Genomic DNA, 18,811 nt, shown 5'->3' with positions numbered 1-18,811 from the left:
CCCACGCAGCCCGTATCCGCCCCACTCAGCCCGTATCCGCCCACGCAGCCCGTATCCGCCCCACTCAGCCCGTATCCGCCCCACTCAGCCCGTATCCGCCCCACTCAGCCCGTATTCGCCCCACTCAGCCCGTATTCGCCCCACTCAGCCCGTATCCGCCCCACTCAGCCCGTATCTGCCCCACACAGCCCGTATTCGCCCCACACAGCCCGTATTCGCCCCACTCAGCCCGTATCCGCCCCACTCAGCCCGTATCTGCCCCACGCAGCCCGTATTCACCCCACTCAGCCCGTATCTGCCCCACGCAGCCCGTATCCGCCCCACTCAGCTCCTATCCGCCCCACTCAGCCCGTATCCGCCCCACTCAGCCCGTATCTGCCCCACTCAGCCCGTATCCGCGACACTCAGCTCATATCCGCCCCACTCAGCCCGTATCCGCCCCACTCAGCCCGTATCTGCCCCACGCAGCCCGTATTCATCCCACTCAGCTCATATCCGCCCCACTCAGCCCGTATCCGCCCCACTCAGCCCGTATCCGCCCCACTCAGCCCGTATCTGCCCCACTCAGCCCGTATCCGCCCCACTCAGCCCGTATCTGCCCCACTCAGCCCGTATCTGCCCCACTCAGCCCGTATCCGCCCCATGCAGCCTGTATCCACCCCACTCAGCTCATATCCGCCCCACTCAGCCGTATCCGCCCCACTCAGCCGTATCCGCCCCACTCAGCCCGTATCCGCCCCACTCAGCCCGTATCCGCCCCACTCAGCCCGTATCCGCCCCACTCAGCCCGTATCCGCCCCACTCAGCCCGTATCTGCCCCACTCAGCCCGTATCTGCCCCACTCAGCCCGTATCCGCCCCATGCAGCCTGTATCCACCCCACTCAGCCCGTATCTGCCCCACTCAGCCGTATCCGCCCCACTCAGCCCGTATCCGCCCCATGCAGCCTGTATCCACCCCACTCAGCTCATATCCGCTGTATCCACCCCACTCAGCTCATATCTGCCCCACTCAGCCCGTATCCGCCCCACTCAGCCCGTATCCGCCCCACTCAGCCCGTATTCACCCCACTCAGCCCGTATCTGCACCACGCAGCCCGTATTCGCCCCACACAGCCCGTATTCGCCCCACTCAGCCCGTATCCGCCCCACTCAGCCCGTATCTGCCCCACGCAGCCCGTATTCACCCCACTCAGCCCGTATCTGCCCCACGCAGCCCGTATCCGCCCCACTCAGCTCATATCCGCCCCACTCAGCCCGTATCCGCCCCACTCAGCCCGTATCTGCCCCACTCAGCCCGTATCCGCGACACTCAGCTCATATCCGCCCCACTCAGCCCGTATCCGCCCCACTCAGCCCGTATCTGCCCCACGCAGCCCGTATTCATCCCACTCAGCTCATATCCGCCCCACTCAGCCCGTATCCGCCCCACTCAGCCCGTATCCGCCCCACTCAGCCCGTATCTGCCCCACTCAGCCCGTATCCGCCCCACTCAGCCCGTATCTGCCCCACTCAGCCCGTATCTGCCCCACTCAGCCCGTATCCGCCCCATGCAGCCTGTATCCACCCCACTCAGCTCATATCCGCCCCACTCAGCCGTATCCGCCCCACTCAGCCGTATCCGCCCCACTCAGCCCGTATCCGCCCCACTCAGCCCGTATCCGCCCCACTCAGCCCGTATCCGCCCCACTCAGCCCGTATCCGCCCCACTCAGCCCGTATCTGCCCCACTCAGCCCGTATCTGCCCCACTCAGCCCGTATCCGCCCCATGCAGCCTGTATCCACCCCACTCAGCCCGTATCTGCCCCACTCAGCCGTATCCGCCCCACTCAGCCCGTATCCGCCCCATGCAGCCTGTATCCACCCCACTCAGCTCATATCCGCCCCACTCAGCCCGTATTCACCCCACGCAGCCCGTATTCACCCCACTCAGCTCATATCCGCCCCACTCAGCCCGTATTCACCCCACGCAGCCTGTATCCACCCCACTCAGCTCATATCCGCCCCACTCAGCTCATATCCGCCCCACTCAGCCCGTATTCACCCCACGCAGCCCGTATTCACCCCACTCAGCTCATATCTGCTCCACGCAGCCCGTATTCACCCCACTCAGCCCGTATCTGCCCCACTCAGCCCGTATCTGCACCACGCAGCCCGTATTCACCCCACTCAGCCCGTATCTGCCCCACTCAGCCCGTATCTGCCCCACGCAGCCCGTATTCGCCCCACTCAGCTCATATCCGCCCCACGCAGCCCATATCCGCCCCACGCAGCCCGTATTCGCCCCACTCAGCTCATATCCGCCCCACGCAGCCCGTATCTGCCCCACGCAGCCCGTATTCGCCCCACTCAGCTCATATCCGCCCCACTCAGCCCGTATCCACCCCACTCAGCTCGTATCCACCCCACTCAGCTCATATCCGCCCCACGCAGCCCGTATCCGCCCCACGCAGCCCGTATCCGCCCCACGCAGCCCGTATCTGCCCCACGCAGCCCGTATTCGCCCCACTCAGCTCATATCCGCCCCACTCAGCCCGTATCCACCCCACTCAGCTCGTATCCGCCCCACGCAGCCCGTATCCGCCCCACTCAGCCCGTATCCGCCCCACGCAGCCCGTATCCGCCCCACTCAGCCCGTATCTGCCCCACTCAGCCCGTATCCGCCCCACACAGCCCGTATCCGCCCCACTCAGCCCGTATCCGCCCCACGCAGCCCGTATCCACCCCACTCAGCCCGTATCCACCCCACTCAGCCCGTATCCGCCCCACTCAGCCCGTATCCGCCCCACTCAGCTCATATCCGCCCCACTCAGCCCGTATCCGCCCCACTCAGCCCGTATCCACCCCACTCAGCTCATATCCGCCCCACTCAGCCCGTATCCGCCCCACGCAGCCCGTATTCGCCCCACGCAGCCCGTATCCGCCCCACTCAGCCCGTATCCGCCCCACACAGCCCGTATCCGCCCCACTCAGCCCGTATCCGCCCCACTCAGCCCGTATCCGCCCCACACAGCCCGTATCCGCCCCACTCAGCCCGTATCCGCCCCACGCAGCCCGTATCCACCCCACTCAGCCCGTATCCGCCCCACTCAGCCCGTATCCGCCCCACTCAGCCCGTATCCGCCCCACTCAGCCCGTATCCCAGCCCCGCCTGGCCTACCATTCCGTATTAATCCCGCACACACACTAACCAATTCCAGTCTGCCCTACTATTCCTTATTAATCCCGCGCACACACTAACCAATCCCAGCCCCCTCTCCCTTTACTCACAGCCTATTCGCTATAATCACTGTATTTGCACCCCCGCACTGGCCCCTAAACCTCTGGAGTAAATAAATAACTAGAAAGTATTTCATTTCTTGGCGTTACTGTTCCTTTAATCTGGAAACTGACAGAAAGTTTCGAGGGCCCAGTTCCTAATTCCCAGAATGAAACTTCTCTATTCGAGCTCAGAACTCGGGGCCTGTAGGTGTGATCTCTGATGTCATTTCCTTTGGGCCTGAGAAACCCGGGGTGTCGGTGCCACAGGGAGGTCCCTGTTATTATCACTTATCATTAATATAATTAGCGATGGGCTGAAGCCGTTAGTTTCCTTCCCCCATTGCACCTCTGGGTTCCCTCTCTGCTGCCTCTCAGCCCAGAACCAACCCCGGGGCATCGGATCTCTCCCTCCGTCTGTACATCATGAAGCAGCTCCTTCTCTGGGGCTCTTTCTGTTTGGCAGGTAAGTGATGCCCTAGGGGCCCCTGTAAGTATCACAGTCTGGGGGGGCCTGTGCCTCCTATTCACCTCCCTCAGGGGCCCCTGTAAGTATCACAGTCTGGGGGGCCTGTGCCTCCTATTCACCTCCCTCAGGGTCTCAGATCTTTGTGTTTGTTGCAGTTTTACTCACATAAGTGCCACATTATACTTTGCTTATTCTGCACACACAGTATGGGATTCGCTGGTTTGGCTCTGGCACCAAGTGGGTCTCTTAATATGGCCACCGGCACCTTATATTGGGCTAACTCAGCCGTTTGGCCCCAGGGCCACTTACAGTGATGGCAATAAGAACTGTCAAACCTGCCCAAATGCCACCTGGCTGATTTAGGAATAGATACCCCTCAGACAAGCCCCCCAGAGGGCCCCATACACAAGCGGAATTGCCCTGAATCAGCAGCTTAAATCTGCCCCTGTATGGGGCCCTTTACCCTTTGTCTGCCCCCTCCGGCCGCCTGAATCGCTGCTATTCTGTGGGTAAACAGGGCAACTCCCTTCTATCACCCCTTTACCCCCCATTTCAGGGTGTCCCTATGCAGCCAATCATCATCCTTGTTTTATCATAACTGTCCAATCTTACAGAGAGGCTGAACTGTCTCGGGGCAACGGCCCAAACGGTTTCTGGCTGGTTGCCCTCTTGCCCCTTTACCATGTGACTCTCTCCTTATACCAAATGGGCTATGTGGCCAATGTGTGGGCAGGATAAGGTGGAACCCGGCCGGGACCTGCCAGTCTATGTGCCCATAGGGAAATAGTTATCCCATGACCGCTCCATGTAACATGGGGTTCCCCTGGCAGTGGTTTCTATGTGGGGGGGGCAATTAGGCCAGATCAGTAGTGATTCTATCATAGCGGAATTGGCCCTGATTGGCTCCTATAAGACCGTCGCTACTGTCTATGGTTTGAGTTGATCCACGTTCTAGAATATTATTATTACCCTGAAGGTTCTGGATGTTTCTGTAGAACAGACTGTAAATCTCCGCCATGTTGGGGCCCCTGGGTGGAACCCGCAGAACCTCAGATCTCTTTTTCACTTTCCTGTGTTCTCCAATCTGCTTTATCCTTAGTGTCTCCGGTTCCTTCGGGCTTTAATGGGTTTATGGGTCACTGGACAGAAATGGGAGCATTAAATACAACTCAACGTTGGGTCTCATTCTCTTTAACACAGGAGTCTGGAGTCTGAGCGGCCCGAGCCAATTGGAAGTGCGTTATGGTGAGGCCCTAACAGTGACCTGTGGCTACTATCATGGCTACTGGGACTATAACAAGTACCTGTGTAGGGGGGAAGGGAGATCATCGTGCAACATACTCATCATGTCAGAGGGGCCAAGGAAGGTGACCAATGGGAGACTCACTATAGAAGACAATAGGACCCTCTCCAGCTTCACCGTGACTATGGCAGCCATGAAGCCCCAGGATTCTGATATATACCAGTGTGGCATCGAATTTACTGGCAAGGATGGCATGCACCCTATCAGAGTCACCGTTCTACCAGGTACATTCCCAGCAAGGGTATATTGAAATGCAAAATGCTAGGGGATAAAGCATAGCAACCAACTGGCAACCAACTGGTCTAGTGCAGGTACAATAATGAAGCAAACTTCTGATTGGTTACTGTGGGCCACTGGACTAGGCTAAACTTGGGCCTGTATATTGCTGGGATTGGGGGGGCCAGAGGTGCTACACGTTGGGGTTCCATACTGATAAGTATCTACTGTACATAGGAACGTGCTCCTCAACCAACCGCGCAGCGCTCCCTGTGCCGACTCCATGGCACCCTGGTTTCTATATATAAGTATCAGGCCCAATACATTTATACAATATTATTTTCAAGGTATAAAATCCCTATAGAGCAGCCACAAACGTTGTTGGGCACAGACAGAACGTCTCAGTTACCCCGTCCAGCTCTGTACTGACCCAATGGTGAGCGGATCAGCCCTAGGCCCAATACAGATTTGCCCAATACATCTCAGTCTCTGTGTGACGTCTGTAGGTCTTTAATGTGACGTGAATAGGGGTCTTCAGAGCCATCAAAGCAAGTTCTACCTGTGCCGGACAGAGAGGCTATAGCTGCACGGAACCCTTGGGTCTGGGTTACACTTATGGACTCAATGTCGCAATGCAGCAGGTTCTACCAGTGCCGGATAGAGGGGCTATAGCTGCACGGAACCCTTGGGTCTGGGTTACACTTATGGACTCAATGTCCCAATGCAGCAGGTTCTACCAGTGCCGGATAGAGGGGCTATAGCTGCACGGAACCCTTAGGTCTGGGTTACACTTATGGACTCAATGTCCCAATGCAGCAGGTTCTACCAGTGCCGGATAGAGGGGCTATAGCTGCACGGAACCCTTGGGTCTGGGTTACACTTATGGACTCAATGTCCCAATGCAGCAGGTTCTACCAGTGCCGGATAGAGGGGCTATAGCTGCACAGAACCCTTGGGTCTGGGTTACACTTATGGACTCAATGTCCCAATGCAGCAGGTTCTACCAGTGCCGGATAGAGGGGCTATAGCTGCACGGAACCCTTGGGTCTGGTTTACACTTGGGAAGCCCTTGCTGTTACTGGGTGCTGTTACTGAGCATTGCTGTTACTGGCGCCGCTGTTACTGGGCACTACTGATGGTTTCTGGGTGGGAATGTCTTCCAGGCGTTTGCAGGGCGACTGATCCTTGGGGGCAAATGGTGGACTTTCCAGAAAACTTTCTATTTGTTGAAGAGAAGAATCATGTGACTGTCTCGTGCCGGGAGCAGTTTGTGGAGAAGACGCTTAGATTAGAGTGCAGACAGGCGGCCAATGGATTCCTGCTCTTCTCTCCCTCCGACAAGACACCTTGTGTGGGTGAGTCTTGTGTGACATCCCCTTGTGATTGGCCCCTGGCTTCTCCCTTCTTCTCATTCTTCCTCCCTTCTTCTTCTTCCTTCTCATTCTTCCTCCCTTCTTCTTCTTTCTCCTCATTCTTCCTCCCTTCTTCTTCTTCTTTCTCCTCATTCTTCCTCCCTTCTTCTTCTTTCTCCTCATTCTTCCTCCCTTCTTCTTCTTCTTTCTCCTCATTCTTCCTCCCTTCTTCTTCTTTCTTCTCATTCTTCCTCCCTTCTTCTTCTTTCTTCTCATTCTTCCTCCCTTCTTCTTCTTTCTCCTCATTCTTCCTCCCTTCTTCTTCTTTCTTCTCATTCTTCCTCCCTTCTTCTTCTTTCTTCTCATTCTTCCTCCCTTCTTCTTCTTTCTCCTCATTCTTCCTCCCTTCTTCTTCTTTCTCCTCATTCTTCCTCCCTTCTTCTTCTTTCTCCTCATTCTTCCTCCCTTCTTCTTCTTCTTTCTCCTCATTCTTCCTCCCTTCTTCTTCTTTCTTCTCATTCTTCCTCCCTTCTTCTTCTTTCTCCTCATTCTTCCTCCCTTCTTCTTCTTTCTCCTCATTCTTCCTCCCTTCTTCTTCTTCTTTCTCCTCATTCTTCCTCCCTTCTTCTTCTTTCTTCTCATTCTTCCTCCCTTCTTCTTCTTTCTTCTCATTCTTCCTCCCTTCTTCTTCTTTCTCCTCATTCTTCCTCCCTTCTTCTTCTTTCTTCTCATTCTTCCTCCCTTCTTCTTCTTTCTTCTCATTCTTCCTCCCTTCTTCTTCTTTCTCCTCATTCTTCCTCCCTTTTCCCTTCTTCTTCTTTCTCCTCATTCTTCCTCCCTTCTTCTTCTTTCTCCTCATTCTTCCTCCCTTCTTCTTCTTTCTCCTCATTCTTCCTCCCTTCTTCTTCTTTCTCCTCATTCTTCCTCCCTTCTTCTTCTTTCTCCTCATTCTTCCTCCCTTTCATATTTCCCGTTTGAGCCGCTGTAACATAGGGGGGAAGTAGCTATGAGGGTTGAAGGGGAGTGCAAGCTCTTCAGCCCAACTGTGCATGGAAACAATTATTCTATAATGTCCAGTTTATAGTAACTGTACCCTGTTTGTGTTTAGTGCAGCTCTATGTTTATTTGTGCTGATATAGAATTAAATAAACCCCTAAGGAATAGCCTGTTGGCTCAGTTCACTCCTGAGTCCCATGTTCTGCCCCAAAAAGCCCCTTGATTTGCCCCGGAAGCTCCCCAGCTCCCCACTAATGCCCCAGATGCCTTTCTGTGCAGCCTCCCTGTGGGGCCCGTTAGTGCTCGGGGGCAGATAATTCACCAAAGGTCTTGGAAGCCCAAATCCCTTGCTCGTTTGGGTTCATTACAGCGGCACCAAGTGGGGCAAAATGTAACAAGTCCTGATCCATCCGACTCCCAATGGAATGTTTGGTCGGTATCTGCAACTGGGTCACACACTCACCCAACATAAACCAGTCGGTACCAATTGGTATGAGAAATGGGCCAGTGGCAACCCAAGGACCATTATGGCCTTTATGTCTCCTGCCCCAACCTCGGTCCCCCCTCTTCCCATCCAGCCCCCCAGCTTTAACCCCAACCCCTCTGCACATACAGAGATCTGTTGCTTTGTTACTTACAGAGAAATGCCAGAGGCCGGAGCCGTGGGGCCCGGATGTGGCGCTGAGTCCGGAACAGGAATATTATGGGCCGGATGAGTGGGTGAAGGTCTCGTGCCCCCCAGGATATGGACCCAACGCCCCCATCATTCAGTGTATAAAGCAGCAGAACACAAGCGGCTGGAACGTCACGGAGGTTTCCTGTGAGCCCCTCCCCCCTCCCCAATGTAAGGCCCAACGGGTGACTTTCCACTCATGGAGGGGCTGACACCAGTGGGTTATATAATATCTGTATCAGTGCTGATTACCAGACAGGGGAACATGGGAATATGGGCGGAGCTGATAGGGTGCAGATATTGGCCGCATTGAGACCAATTAGGTTCCTTCGCTCTGGGATATTGTGTTAGTGCCCGGGGCACATTAGTGTTGCACCCCCTACTATTCCTATTGGCACAATTATTATCATTATTATTATTATTATTATATTGCTCTCTGGGTGAGAATCTGGGGGGTTTTGCACCTGGAAACTCTGTGATTGGATCAGACATGAAGCCTGTAGTTATAGATATTGTGGCCCATCAGGCATTACTTTGCCTTTAGTTGTGGGTTGTATTGGTTTTTTTTTGTTTATTACCCCCCAGCAGCACAGAGTAACCCTACCGGCTCTCCCCCCCACAGCAATTCATTTGGCCGAATTGAACCTCACGTCTGTTAACTCAACCGGAACTTCTTGCTGGAGGTAAGTGCCACCTACCCGCCCCCCCGGGGGCACAACCTTCCCTGCTCCATAAAAAATACTCAGGGCTTTCTAAGAAATATTTTAGTTAGATAATATAATTTTTGTCCCCAGCCCAGGAAAGCACTTACCTACTCAGCCTAACGGAGGGGCACTGCACCCACTACTCTTACTCACTGGCTTCTCTTGAAATAGTTCTGCCTTCTTGCCCCCTTTCTGCTCTCAGACCCAGTAACTGAGGGGAAGGTTACTATACGGGGGGAGGTATGGGGTATGGGGGGGGCTATGATTGCAATGGAATCACCCCCCCCCAGTGACTACAGGGTGGGCATAGAATGAAACAATACTGTTAATATAATAGGGCAATAAGCAGGGGCGGGGCTAATGCAGGGCAGAGACCTATAGACCAATGGGAAGGAGACAATGTAGATCCATTGGGCCCAGGAGCTGATACTCAGTTACAATGTACAAATGATGAAGATCCCTTTCATTGGCAGTTTCAGTTGGGCGTCTTTGACCTTCGGCCTCCTGCCCGGAATATTCCTGAAGCTCCTGATATCCATTTCCGTGGGGGGGAGACTCCTGTGCAACATGAGCAGAACCGGTTCCGCTGCGGAGCAAGGTACCTACCTGCCGGCTGGTGTCTCACATACTGAGGCCTTCATGGCTGGACCCTCCCAATAGATTGGCGCAACTCCCAGGGCCCTTGTTGCCCAACAGCGAGTTCATAGCAACCCCCCAATGAAACTCAGTAGGGAAGCTCCCTGCCCTGTGGGCTTCTCAGCCACTGTACTGAGCGGAACCAGGAGAACATTGGGGGCATCTGGTTTCAGCCAGGGGGCATTTAGTAGCTGGGCCAGGGGTCATTCCTTGGGGCGCAGGGAATCTTGGGAAAGGAAAGGCTTTTACCCCCAAGGGTATCAGCCCAGTGATAAGTCGGAATTATTACCCAGAAGGGCCAGTTGGGGGCGCTGATACCATGGGAGAGTGAATTGCCCTCCCTGTATATAAGGAAGGGACCCCCCCGGGGGCACATACAGTATATACAGTGATTCTGATGCGCAATATTCTCTATAAACAGGAGCGCGGGGAAAGGGCGAGAGTGACGGCGCAGTCTCTAATGAGTATCGGCAGGTAAGTGCTTTCTCATTCGTTCTTTCTATATGGCCCCTACTGCCCCCCCCACACTCCCTGCACCCACACTCACTGCACCCACACCCCCTGCACCCACACTCACTGCACCCACACCCCCTGCACCCACACCCCTTGCACCCACACTCACTGCACCCACACCCCCTGCACCCACACTCCCTGCCCCCAGTGCCCCCTGCACCCATACTCCCTGCACCCAAACCCCTTGCACCCACACTCCCTGCACTAACACCCCTTGCACTAACACCCCTTGCACCCACACTCCCTGCACCCACACCCCTTGCACCCACACTCCCTGCACCCACACCTCCTGCACCCAAACCCACACTCCCTGCACCCAAACCCACACTCCCTGCACCCACACCCCTTGCACCCACACTCCCTGCACCCATACTCCCTGCAACCACACCCCTTGCACCCACACTCCCTGCACCCACACCCCCTGCAACCACACCCCCTGCACCCACACCCCTTGCACCCACACCCCCTGCACCCACACCCCTTGCACCCACACCCCTTGCACCCACACTCCCTGCACCCACACCCCCTGCACCCACACCCCCTGCACCCACACTCCCTGCACCCACACCCCCTGCACCCACACCCCCTGCACCCACACCCCCTGCACCCACACTCCCTGCACCCACACCCCCTGCACCCACACCCCCTGCACCCACACCCCCTGCACCCACACCCCTTGCACCCACACCTCCTGCACCCAAACCCACACTCCCTGCACCCACACCCCTTGCACCCACACTCCCTGCACCCATACTCCCTGCAACCACACCCCTTGCACCCGCACTCCCTGCACCCACACTCCCTGCACCCACACCCCCTGCACCCACACCCCCTGCACCCACACCCCCTGCACCCACACCCCTTGCACCCACACTCCCTGAACCCACACCCCTTGCACCCACACTCCCTGAACCCACACCCCCTGCACCCACACTCCCTGCAACCACACCCCCTGCACCCAGTGCCCCCTGACTGACACACAAGGTGCAAAGTGGGGGCAGAAGGACACAAGGGGGCCCAGGAACTGCCACCTTGGGGGAACAGTACTTTCCAGGGGTCCCCTCTGTTGCACCTACTCACAACTTACTGCCCCCTAGTGACTAAGAGAGGGAAGTAGCGACATTCCCACTCACAGCCCATTATTATTATTACTCTAATTATTATTTATATACATTTATAAAGCGCCAACATATTCCGCCTCGCTGTACAATAAACGGGTGAATAAATGAAACATACAAAGTTACCAATAACCGATACAAGAGGGGAAGGGAGCCCAAAGAGCTTACAATCTAATGATAACCACATGTAATGAGAATTTGCGGCCGGACTGGTAACTCGGGGCAAGTTGTGGCACAGTCTATTCTTCTCTCTCCAATTTTGCTGGAATTGTGGGAAAATGTTGCATTGTGGGTAAAAACTGCATTCTATTGGCCTTTGTGCTTTGCCCCACCCACTCACCTGTGTCACATGATCCCATCACCTGTGCCACCCAATCACCTCCCTGCTCTCCTGTATAGGCCCCTCCCCTCCCTGCTCCCCTATAATGTCAGTGCAGAATCTCAGGGATAATTCTGATTTATTTCTCTTTCAGGGATGGAGAGAGAAGGCAGATGCCCCAGAGGAGGGTATCTATGAGTATGGGGACCCGGCATAATGGGGCAAATCTCCCCAGTAAAGGGGGTGCAGCTTTAGGGGCCCGGTACCTGATTCCCCAACGTTACTGATACAGGAAATAAATGTCTTATCAACGCACAGGGAACCAATCAGGGTGAAGCCACAGTTCCCCCAATATAAACGGCTCAGCCAATGGCTGCAGAGATAGAGATGTGGGTTGGCCTGAGATTCTGGCCCCTCTGGCCCCATCAGCAAGTGATCTGATTGGTTGAAATGCACTGGGGAAGTAGGGGAACCCCACTGGCTGAAATTGGGGGGCTCATTATGTTCCCTTTCCTGCAGTTTTGGGGGTCAGTTTGGCCTCAAGGAAATTCCATTATATTTAACCATTTGTAGTGGGAGAAAAGTGAGACTGTGGCCCCAGACTTTCATGCCCCCCCAGTTCCTGGCACACAAAGTGGGGGCCCAGCATTTCATGGCACAGTCTGACCCCCAGCTTTTCCCCCTCTGTACTGCGCCCCCATATTACTCAATGTGACCCCCCACTCTGTGCAGCATCATCTGAAATAAATTCCCCCCATTTGTCTCCCCAGATCCTTACTGTTTGTGGGGCACATGAATGGGGTTAAAGGTTCCAGTAAATGTTGAATAAAGGGACCTTGGCTGCTGTTAGGGAGAGAGAAATGATGGGGTTACTCTGTGCCCCCCCCCCATGGGGCCACACTGGGGGTGATTACACAGGGATCTGCATGGGGAGTAAGTGGTTAATAATGTGCTTCCCGCTATATTGACATTTTCTGTTATGTATTTAACCCTCGCCCTTCTGCTGGGTGGGGCTCCGTGGCTACGAGCTCTCTGATTGGATTAAGGGAATATAACCGCATTTATAGAGTCACATCCCTGGATAATTAGTTTTATCAACAACTGGTCCCAGTGTCAGTGAGATAATGGCTTCCTCATCCCCCCCAGCTGGCATACGCTCAGGATTAGCAGCCGCCACACTGGGCCTCACTATCATTATGTGTCAATATAAATAGAATAAACCTGATTTATTGACTCCCGTATCTCGTTTTATTCATTGTCTGGATACAGATAATTCTCATTACAATAAACCGGTGTCAGAACTGCCTGAGTCGGGAGCAACACTCACACTCACAGCAACACTCACACCAATACTCGCAGCAACACTCACTCACAGCCACACTCACACCAACACTCACTCACACCAACACTCACTCACACCAACACTCACTCACACCAACACTCACACCAACACACACTCGCAGCCACACTCGCAGCCACACTCGCAGCCACACTCGCAGCCACACTCGCAGCCACACTCACTCACAGCAACACTCACACCAACATTCATACCAACACTCACAGCAACACTCACACCAACACTCACACCAACACTCACACCAACACTCACAGCGACACTCACAGCGACACTCACAGCGACACTCACAGCGACACTCACACCGACACTCACACCGACACTCACACCGACACTCACACCGACACTCACACCGACACTCACACCGACACTCACACCGACACTCACAGCACAACTCACTCACAGCAACACTAACACCAACACTCACTGCAACACTCACTCACAGCAACACTCATACCAACACTCACAGCAACACTCACTCACAGCAACACTCATACCAACACTCACAGCAACACTCACTCACAGCAACACTCATACCAACACTCACAGCAACACTCACACCGACACTCACAGCACAACTCACTCACAGCAACACTAACACCAACACTCACTGCAACACTCACTCACAGCAACACTCACACCAACACTCACTCACAGCAGCACTCGCATCAACACTCACACCAACACTCTGGGGGCGGGGGGTCTTTTGTTGTTCCCGGTAAAGTGCCCCCCATGGCAGGGATCTTCTCTAATGGCTGAAATGGCACTAAATTCACATTACAAATGGCTCCTGTGTATTTTTGAGTCTATTGTTTGATCTGTTTGGGAAATGCAGCGAGTTTATAGGGGAGCAGCATCTCCTATTGGAAGTGTAACCCCCAACCAACAGATAAAGGATTTATATAGAGCTCAGCGTCTGTCCATACTGATCCAACCAGCAATCTGACCCCCAGGGTAATTAAGATCCTGACCCCAGCAAGCCAAATACCCCAGGGTAAACTCCCATCCCTGAAATAACCTTCATAATGGGGGGGGTAGGATTAATATATATAAATATATAAGGGGGGGGCAGTAATGAAATAGAGAAAGTACAGGGAAGAGCGACTAAGCTGATAAAGGGAATGGGCTCAGTTATGGGGAAAGGCTGGCCCAGTTGGGATTGGTTACACTGGGGGGGGGGGGGGGGCAGTTAAGGGGGGGGGGTCACTATATATAAATATATAAGGGGGGGCAGTAATGAAATAGAGAAAGTACAGGGAAGAGCGACTAAGCTGATAAAGGGAATGGGCTCAGTTATGGGGAAAGGCTGGCCCAGTTGGGATTGGTTACACTGGGGGGGGGGGGGGGGGGCAGTTAAGGGGGGGGGCACTATATATAAATATATAAGGGGGGGCAGTAATGAAATAGAGAAAGTACAGGGAAGAGCGACTAAGCTGATAAAGGGAATGGGCTCAGTTATGGGGAAAGGCTGGCCCAGTTGGGATTGGTTACACTGGGGGGGGGGGGGGGGGCAGTTAAGGGGGGGGGCACTATATATAAATATATAAGGGGGGGCAGTAATGAAATAGAGAAAGTACAGGGAAGAGCGACTAAGCTGATAAAGGGAATGGGCTCAGTTATGGGGAAAGGCTGGCCCAGTTGGGATTGGTTACACTGGGGGGGGGGGGGGGGCAGTTAAGGGGGGGGGCACTATATATAAATATATAAGGGGGGGCAGTAATGAAATAGAGAAAGTACAGGGAAGAGCGACTAAGCTGATAAAGGGAATGGGCTCAGTTATGGGGAAAGGCTGGCCCAGTTGGGATTGGTTACACTGGGGGGGGGGGCAGTTAAGGGGGGGGTCACTATATATAAATATATAAGGGGGGGCAGTAATGAAATAGAGAAAGTACAGGGAAGAGCGACTAAGCTGATAAAGGGAATGGGCTCAGTTATGGGGAAAGGCTGGCCCAGTTGGGATTGGTTACACTGGGGGGGGGGGCAGTTAAGGGGGGGGTCACTATATATAAATATATAAGGGGGGGCAGTAATGAAATAGAGAAAGTACAGGGAAGAGCGACTAAGCTGATAAAGGGAATGGGCTCAGTTATGGGGAAAGGCTGGCCCAGTTGGGATTGGTTACACTGGGGGGGGGGGGGCAGTTAAGGGGGGGGTCACTATATATAAATATATAAGGGGGGGGCAGTAATGAAATAGAGAAAGTACAGGGAAGAGCGACTAAGCTGATAAAGGGAATGGGCTCAGTTATGGGGAAAGGCTGGCCCAGTTGGGATTGGTTACACTGGGGAAGGGGCAGTTAAGGGGGGGTCACTATATATAAATATATAAGGGGGGGGCAGTAATGAAATAGAGAAAGTACAGGGAAGAGCGACTAAGCTGATAAAGGGAATGGGCTCAGTTATGGGGAAAGGCTGGCCCAGTTGGGATTGGTTACACTGGGGGGGGGGGGGCAGTTAAGGGGGGGTCACTATATATAAATATATAAGGGGGGCCAGTAATGAAATAGAGAAAGTACAGGGAAGAGCGACTAAGCTGATAAAGGGAATGGGCTCAGTTATGGGGAAAGGCTGGCCCAGTTGGGATTGGTTACACTGGGGGGGGGGGGCAGTTAAGGGGGGGTCACTATATATAAATATATAAGGGGGGGCAGTAATGAAATAGAGAAAGTACAGGGAAGAGCGACTAAGCTGATAAAGGGAATGGGCTCAGTTATGGGGAAAGGCTGGCCCAGTTGGAATTGGTTACACTGGGGGGGGGGGGCAGTTAAGGGGGGGTCACTATATATAAATATATAAGGGGGGGCAGTAATGAAATAGAGAAAGTACAGGGAAGAGCGACTAAGCTGATAAAGGGAATGGGCTCAGTTATGGGGAAAGGCTGGCCCAGTTGGGATTGGTTACACTGGGGGGGGGGGCAGTTAAGGGGGGGGCACTATATATAAATATATAAGGGGGGGGCAGTAATGAAATAGAGAAAGTACAGGGAAGAGCGACTAAGCTGATAAAGGGAATGGGCTCAGTTATGGGGAAAGGCTGGCCCAGTTGGGATTGGTTACACTGGGGGGGGGGGGGGCAGTTAAGGGGGGGTCACTATATATAAATATATAAGGGGGGGCAGTAATGAAATAGAGAAAGTACAGGGAAGAGCGACTAAGCTGATAAAGGGAATGGGCTCAGTTATGGGGAAAGGCTGGCCCAGTTGGGATTGGTTACACTGGGGGGGGGGGCAGTTAAGGGGGGGTCACTATATATAAATATATAAGGGGGGGTCACTATATATAAATATATAAGGGGGGGCAGTAATGAAATAGAGAAAGTACAGGGAAGAGCGACTAAGCTGATAAAGGGAATGGGCTCAGTTATGGGGAAAGGCTGGCCCAGTTGGGATTGGTTACACTGGGGGGGGGGCAGTTAAGGGGGGGTCACTATATATAAATATATAAGGGGGGGCAGTAATGAAATAGAGAAAGTACAGGGAAGAATCTGCACCAACTGTATTTGGTTCTGTTCATTTAATAAGAAGTTTGTGCAACAGGATTAATGAGACAAAGACACTGATTGGTTAAAGCCGTTTACAACAATATCTTATAATTAATAATAAAAAAATAGCTTTAATTTAATTTCTTCATTCTCTGAAATATGTATCTGTGTCAGTCAGGAATATACATTCCCTATATACAGCGAGTACTGAATGTCAGCAAAGTGAAGCTCGTGTCCGATTGGCCGAAAGCTCCAGGCGACGCCCCGTATCCGCCCGGCGACTACTGGAAATTCCCGTAGGTCTCGAAGGAACTCAAATAACTCTGAGCCAGCGAGTAACAGAACGAGTACTGAGCCTGCCGGGCACATAGCGTATATTCACTGCCTCTGTCACACCTATATATATACTGTATATACTGCTAGGGCTCCCTTATACATACACCCCCTACTGTCAGTGATAAGGATATCAGCAGTCACTGAGGGGTTCTGTGCCCCCCATATAAAGGCACAAGGCTGCAGGCTGAGTTATACAGGGAACTCTGAGTATCACTCATGTATTATAAGGGATACTGTACCCCCTACTGTAAATGATAAGGATATTAGCAGTCACTGAGGGGTTCTGTGCCCCCCATATAAAGGCACAAGGCTGCAGGCTGAGTTATACAGGGAACTCTGAGTATCACTCATGTATTATAAGGGATACTGTACCCCCTACTGTAAATGATAAGGATATTAGCAGTCACTGAGGGGTTCTGTGCCCCCCATATAAAGGCACAAGGCTGCAGGCTGAGTTATACAGGGAACTCTGAGTATCACTCATGTATTATAAGGGATACTGTACCCCCTACTGTAAATGATAAGGATATTAGCAGTCACTGAGGGGTTCTGTGCCCCCCATATAAAGGCACAAGGCTGCAGGCTGAGTTATACAGGGAACTCTGAGTATCACTCATGTATTATAAGGGATAATGTACCCCCTACTGTAAATGATAAGGATATTAGCAGTCACTGAGGGGTTCTGTGCCCCCCATATAAAGGCACAAGGCTGCAGGCTGAGTTATACAGGGAACTCTGAGTATCACTCATGTATTATAAGGGATACTGTACCCCCTACTGTAAATGATAAGGATATTAGCAGTCACTGAGGGGTTCTGTGCCCCCCATATAAAGGCACAAGGCTGCAGGCTGAGTTATACAGGGAACTCTGAGTATCACTCATGTATTATAAGGGATACTGTACCCCCTACTGTAAATGATAAGGATATTAGCAGTCACTGAGGGGTTCTGTGCCCATATAAAGGCACAAGGCTGCAGGCTGAGTTATACAGGGAACTCTGAGTATCACTCATGTATTATAAGGGATACTGTACCCCCTACTGTAAATGATAAGGATATTAGCAGTCACTGAGGGGTTCTGTGCCCCCCATATAAAGGCACAAGGCTGCAGGCTGAGTTATACAGGGAACTCTGAGTATCACTCATGTATTATAAGGGATAATGTACCCCCTACTGTAAATGATAAGGATATTAGCAGTCACTGAGGGGTTCTGTGCCCCCCATATAAAGGCACAAGGCTGCAGGCTGAGTTATACAGGGAACTCTGAGTATCACTCATGTATTATAAGGGATAATGTACCCCCTACTGTAAATGCTAAGGATATTAGCGGTCGCTGGGGGTACTTACTACATTAGGGATGAGTTGGCTGCGCCGCTGCTTGAGGGATCGCACTGCCTGGGAGACATCTAAGAAGCCGTCGCTGCGGATCTGGTCGCATATTACGGTACCAGCACAGAACACGCCTGACCGGGTCGCCCCATCGCTGCAAATAAAGAATATAAATTCTGACGGTACTTGTGGGTCACACATTGGGGGCTGAATGGTTCCGGCACACGGGGGCAACGGGATTCCAGGTTCTGAGTAACAGGAAAACCCCTGCAATTGTGGGTCGTGTTCTGTTAGTAGGAGGGTCCATCAGTGGTTCTGACTCCTTTCCCCTGGGGTACTTACCCACACACCTCTAGAATGTGCCTCTCTTGCCCCCCTGGGGTACTTACCCACACATCACTAGGACATGCCTCTCTTGCCCCCCCTGGGGTACTTACCCACACATCACTAGGACATGCCTCTTGTCCCCCGCTGGGGTACTTACCCACACATCACTAGGACATGCCTCTCTTGCCCCCCCTGGGGTACTTACCCACACATCACTTGGACATGCCTCTCTTGCCCCCCCTGGTACTTACCCACACATCACTAGGACATGCCTCTTGCCCCCCCTGGGGTACTTACCCACACATCACTAGGACATGCCTCTTGCCCCCCCTGGGGTACTTACCCACACATCACTAGGACATGCCTCTTGCCCCCCCCGTGGTACTTACCCACACATCACTAGGACATGCCTCTTGCCCCCCCCGGGGTA

At 53.1% G+C, this 18,811-nt stretch overlaps 2 protein-coding genes across 8 annotated transcripts in view; one reads left to right on the top strand and one right to left on the bottom strand.

Annotated features, from left to right (window-relative positions):
* The first annotated feature begins 3,395 nt into the window (after positions 1 to 3,395).
* Positions 3,396 to 12,796, top strand: LOC101731470. The gene is made up of 8 exons (XM_031895024.1): positions 3,396 to 3,722; positions 4,926 to 5,252; positions 6,408 to 6,599; positions 8,233 to 8,436; positions 8,888 to 8,948; positions 9,443 to 9,567; positions 10,027 to 10,079; positions 11,710 to 12,796. Exons 1-8 carry the CDS (start codon positions 3,683 to 3,685, stop codon positions 11,770 to 11,772), a joined length of 1,065 nt encoding a protein of 354 aa, XP_031750884.1. The 5' UTR covers positions 3,396 to 3,682; the 3' UTR covers positions 11,773 to 12,796.
* A 3,609-nt stretch (positions 12,797 to 16,405) lies between these two features.
* LOC101732936 (receptor-type tyrosine-protein phosphatase alpha-like) overlaps positions 16,406 to 18,811 on the bottom strand; it is a 78,803-nt gene continuing 76,397 nt past the window's right edge. For all 7 annotated transcript variants that reach the window (XM_031894999.1, XM_031895000.1, XM_031895002.1 and 4 more), the window contains 2 exons: positions 18,073 to 18,208; positions 16,406 to 16,744 (listed from right to left, as the gene is read on the bottom strand). In XM_031894999.1, coding sequence (XP_031750859.1) covers positions 16,670 to 16,744; positions 18,073 to 18,208 — 211 coding nt within the window. In that variant the 3' untranslated portion in view covers positions 16,406 to 16,669. The remainder of the gene's footprint in view (positions 16,745 to 18,072; positions 18,209 to 18,811) is intronic.

The sequence above is a fragment of the Xenopus tropicalis genome, chromosome 1 (assembly GCF_000004195.4).
Source record: "Xenopus tropicalis strain Nigerian chromosome 1, UCB_Xtro_10.0, whole genome shotgun sequence".
Taxonomy (NCBI): Eukaryota; Metazoa; Chordata; class Amphibia; order Anura; family Pipidae; genus Xenopus; species Xenopus tropicalis.
Note: the sequence above shows the minus strand (reverse complement) of the source record. Positions and strands in the feature narration are given on the sequence as shown.

What these genes read in the sequence shown, in the direction of transcription:
- LOC101731470 (XM_031895024.1), top strand. Translation starts at nt 3,683, where the DNA reads ATGAAGCAGCTCCTTCTCTGGGGCTCTTTCTGTTTGGCAG. An exon ending in GGGCTCTTTCTGTTTGGCAG is followed by an intron (nt 3,723 to 4,925) that starts GTAAGTGATGCC and finishes TCTTTAACACAG; the next exon opens with GAGTCTGGAGTCTGAGCGGC. An exon ending in CGGTTCCGCTGCGGAGCAAG is followed by an intron (nt 9,568 to 10,026) that starts GTACCTACCTGC and finishes CTCTATAAACAG; the next exon opens with GAGCGCGGGGAAAGGGCGAG.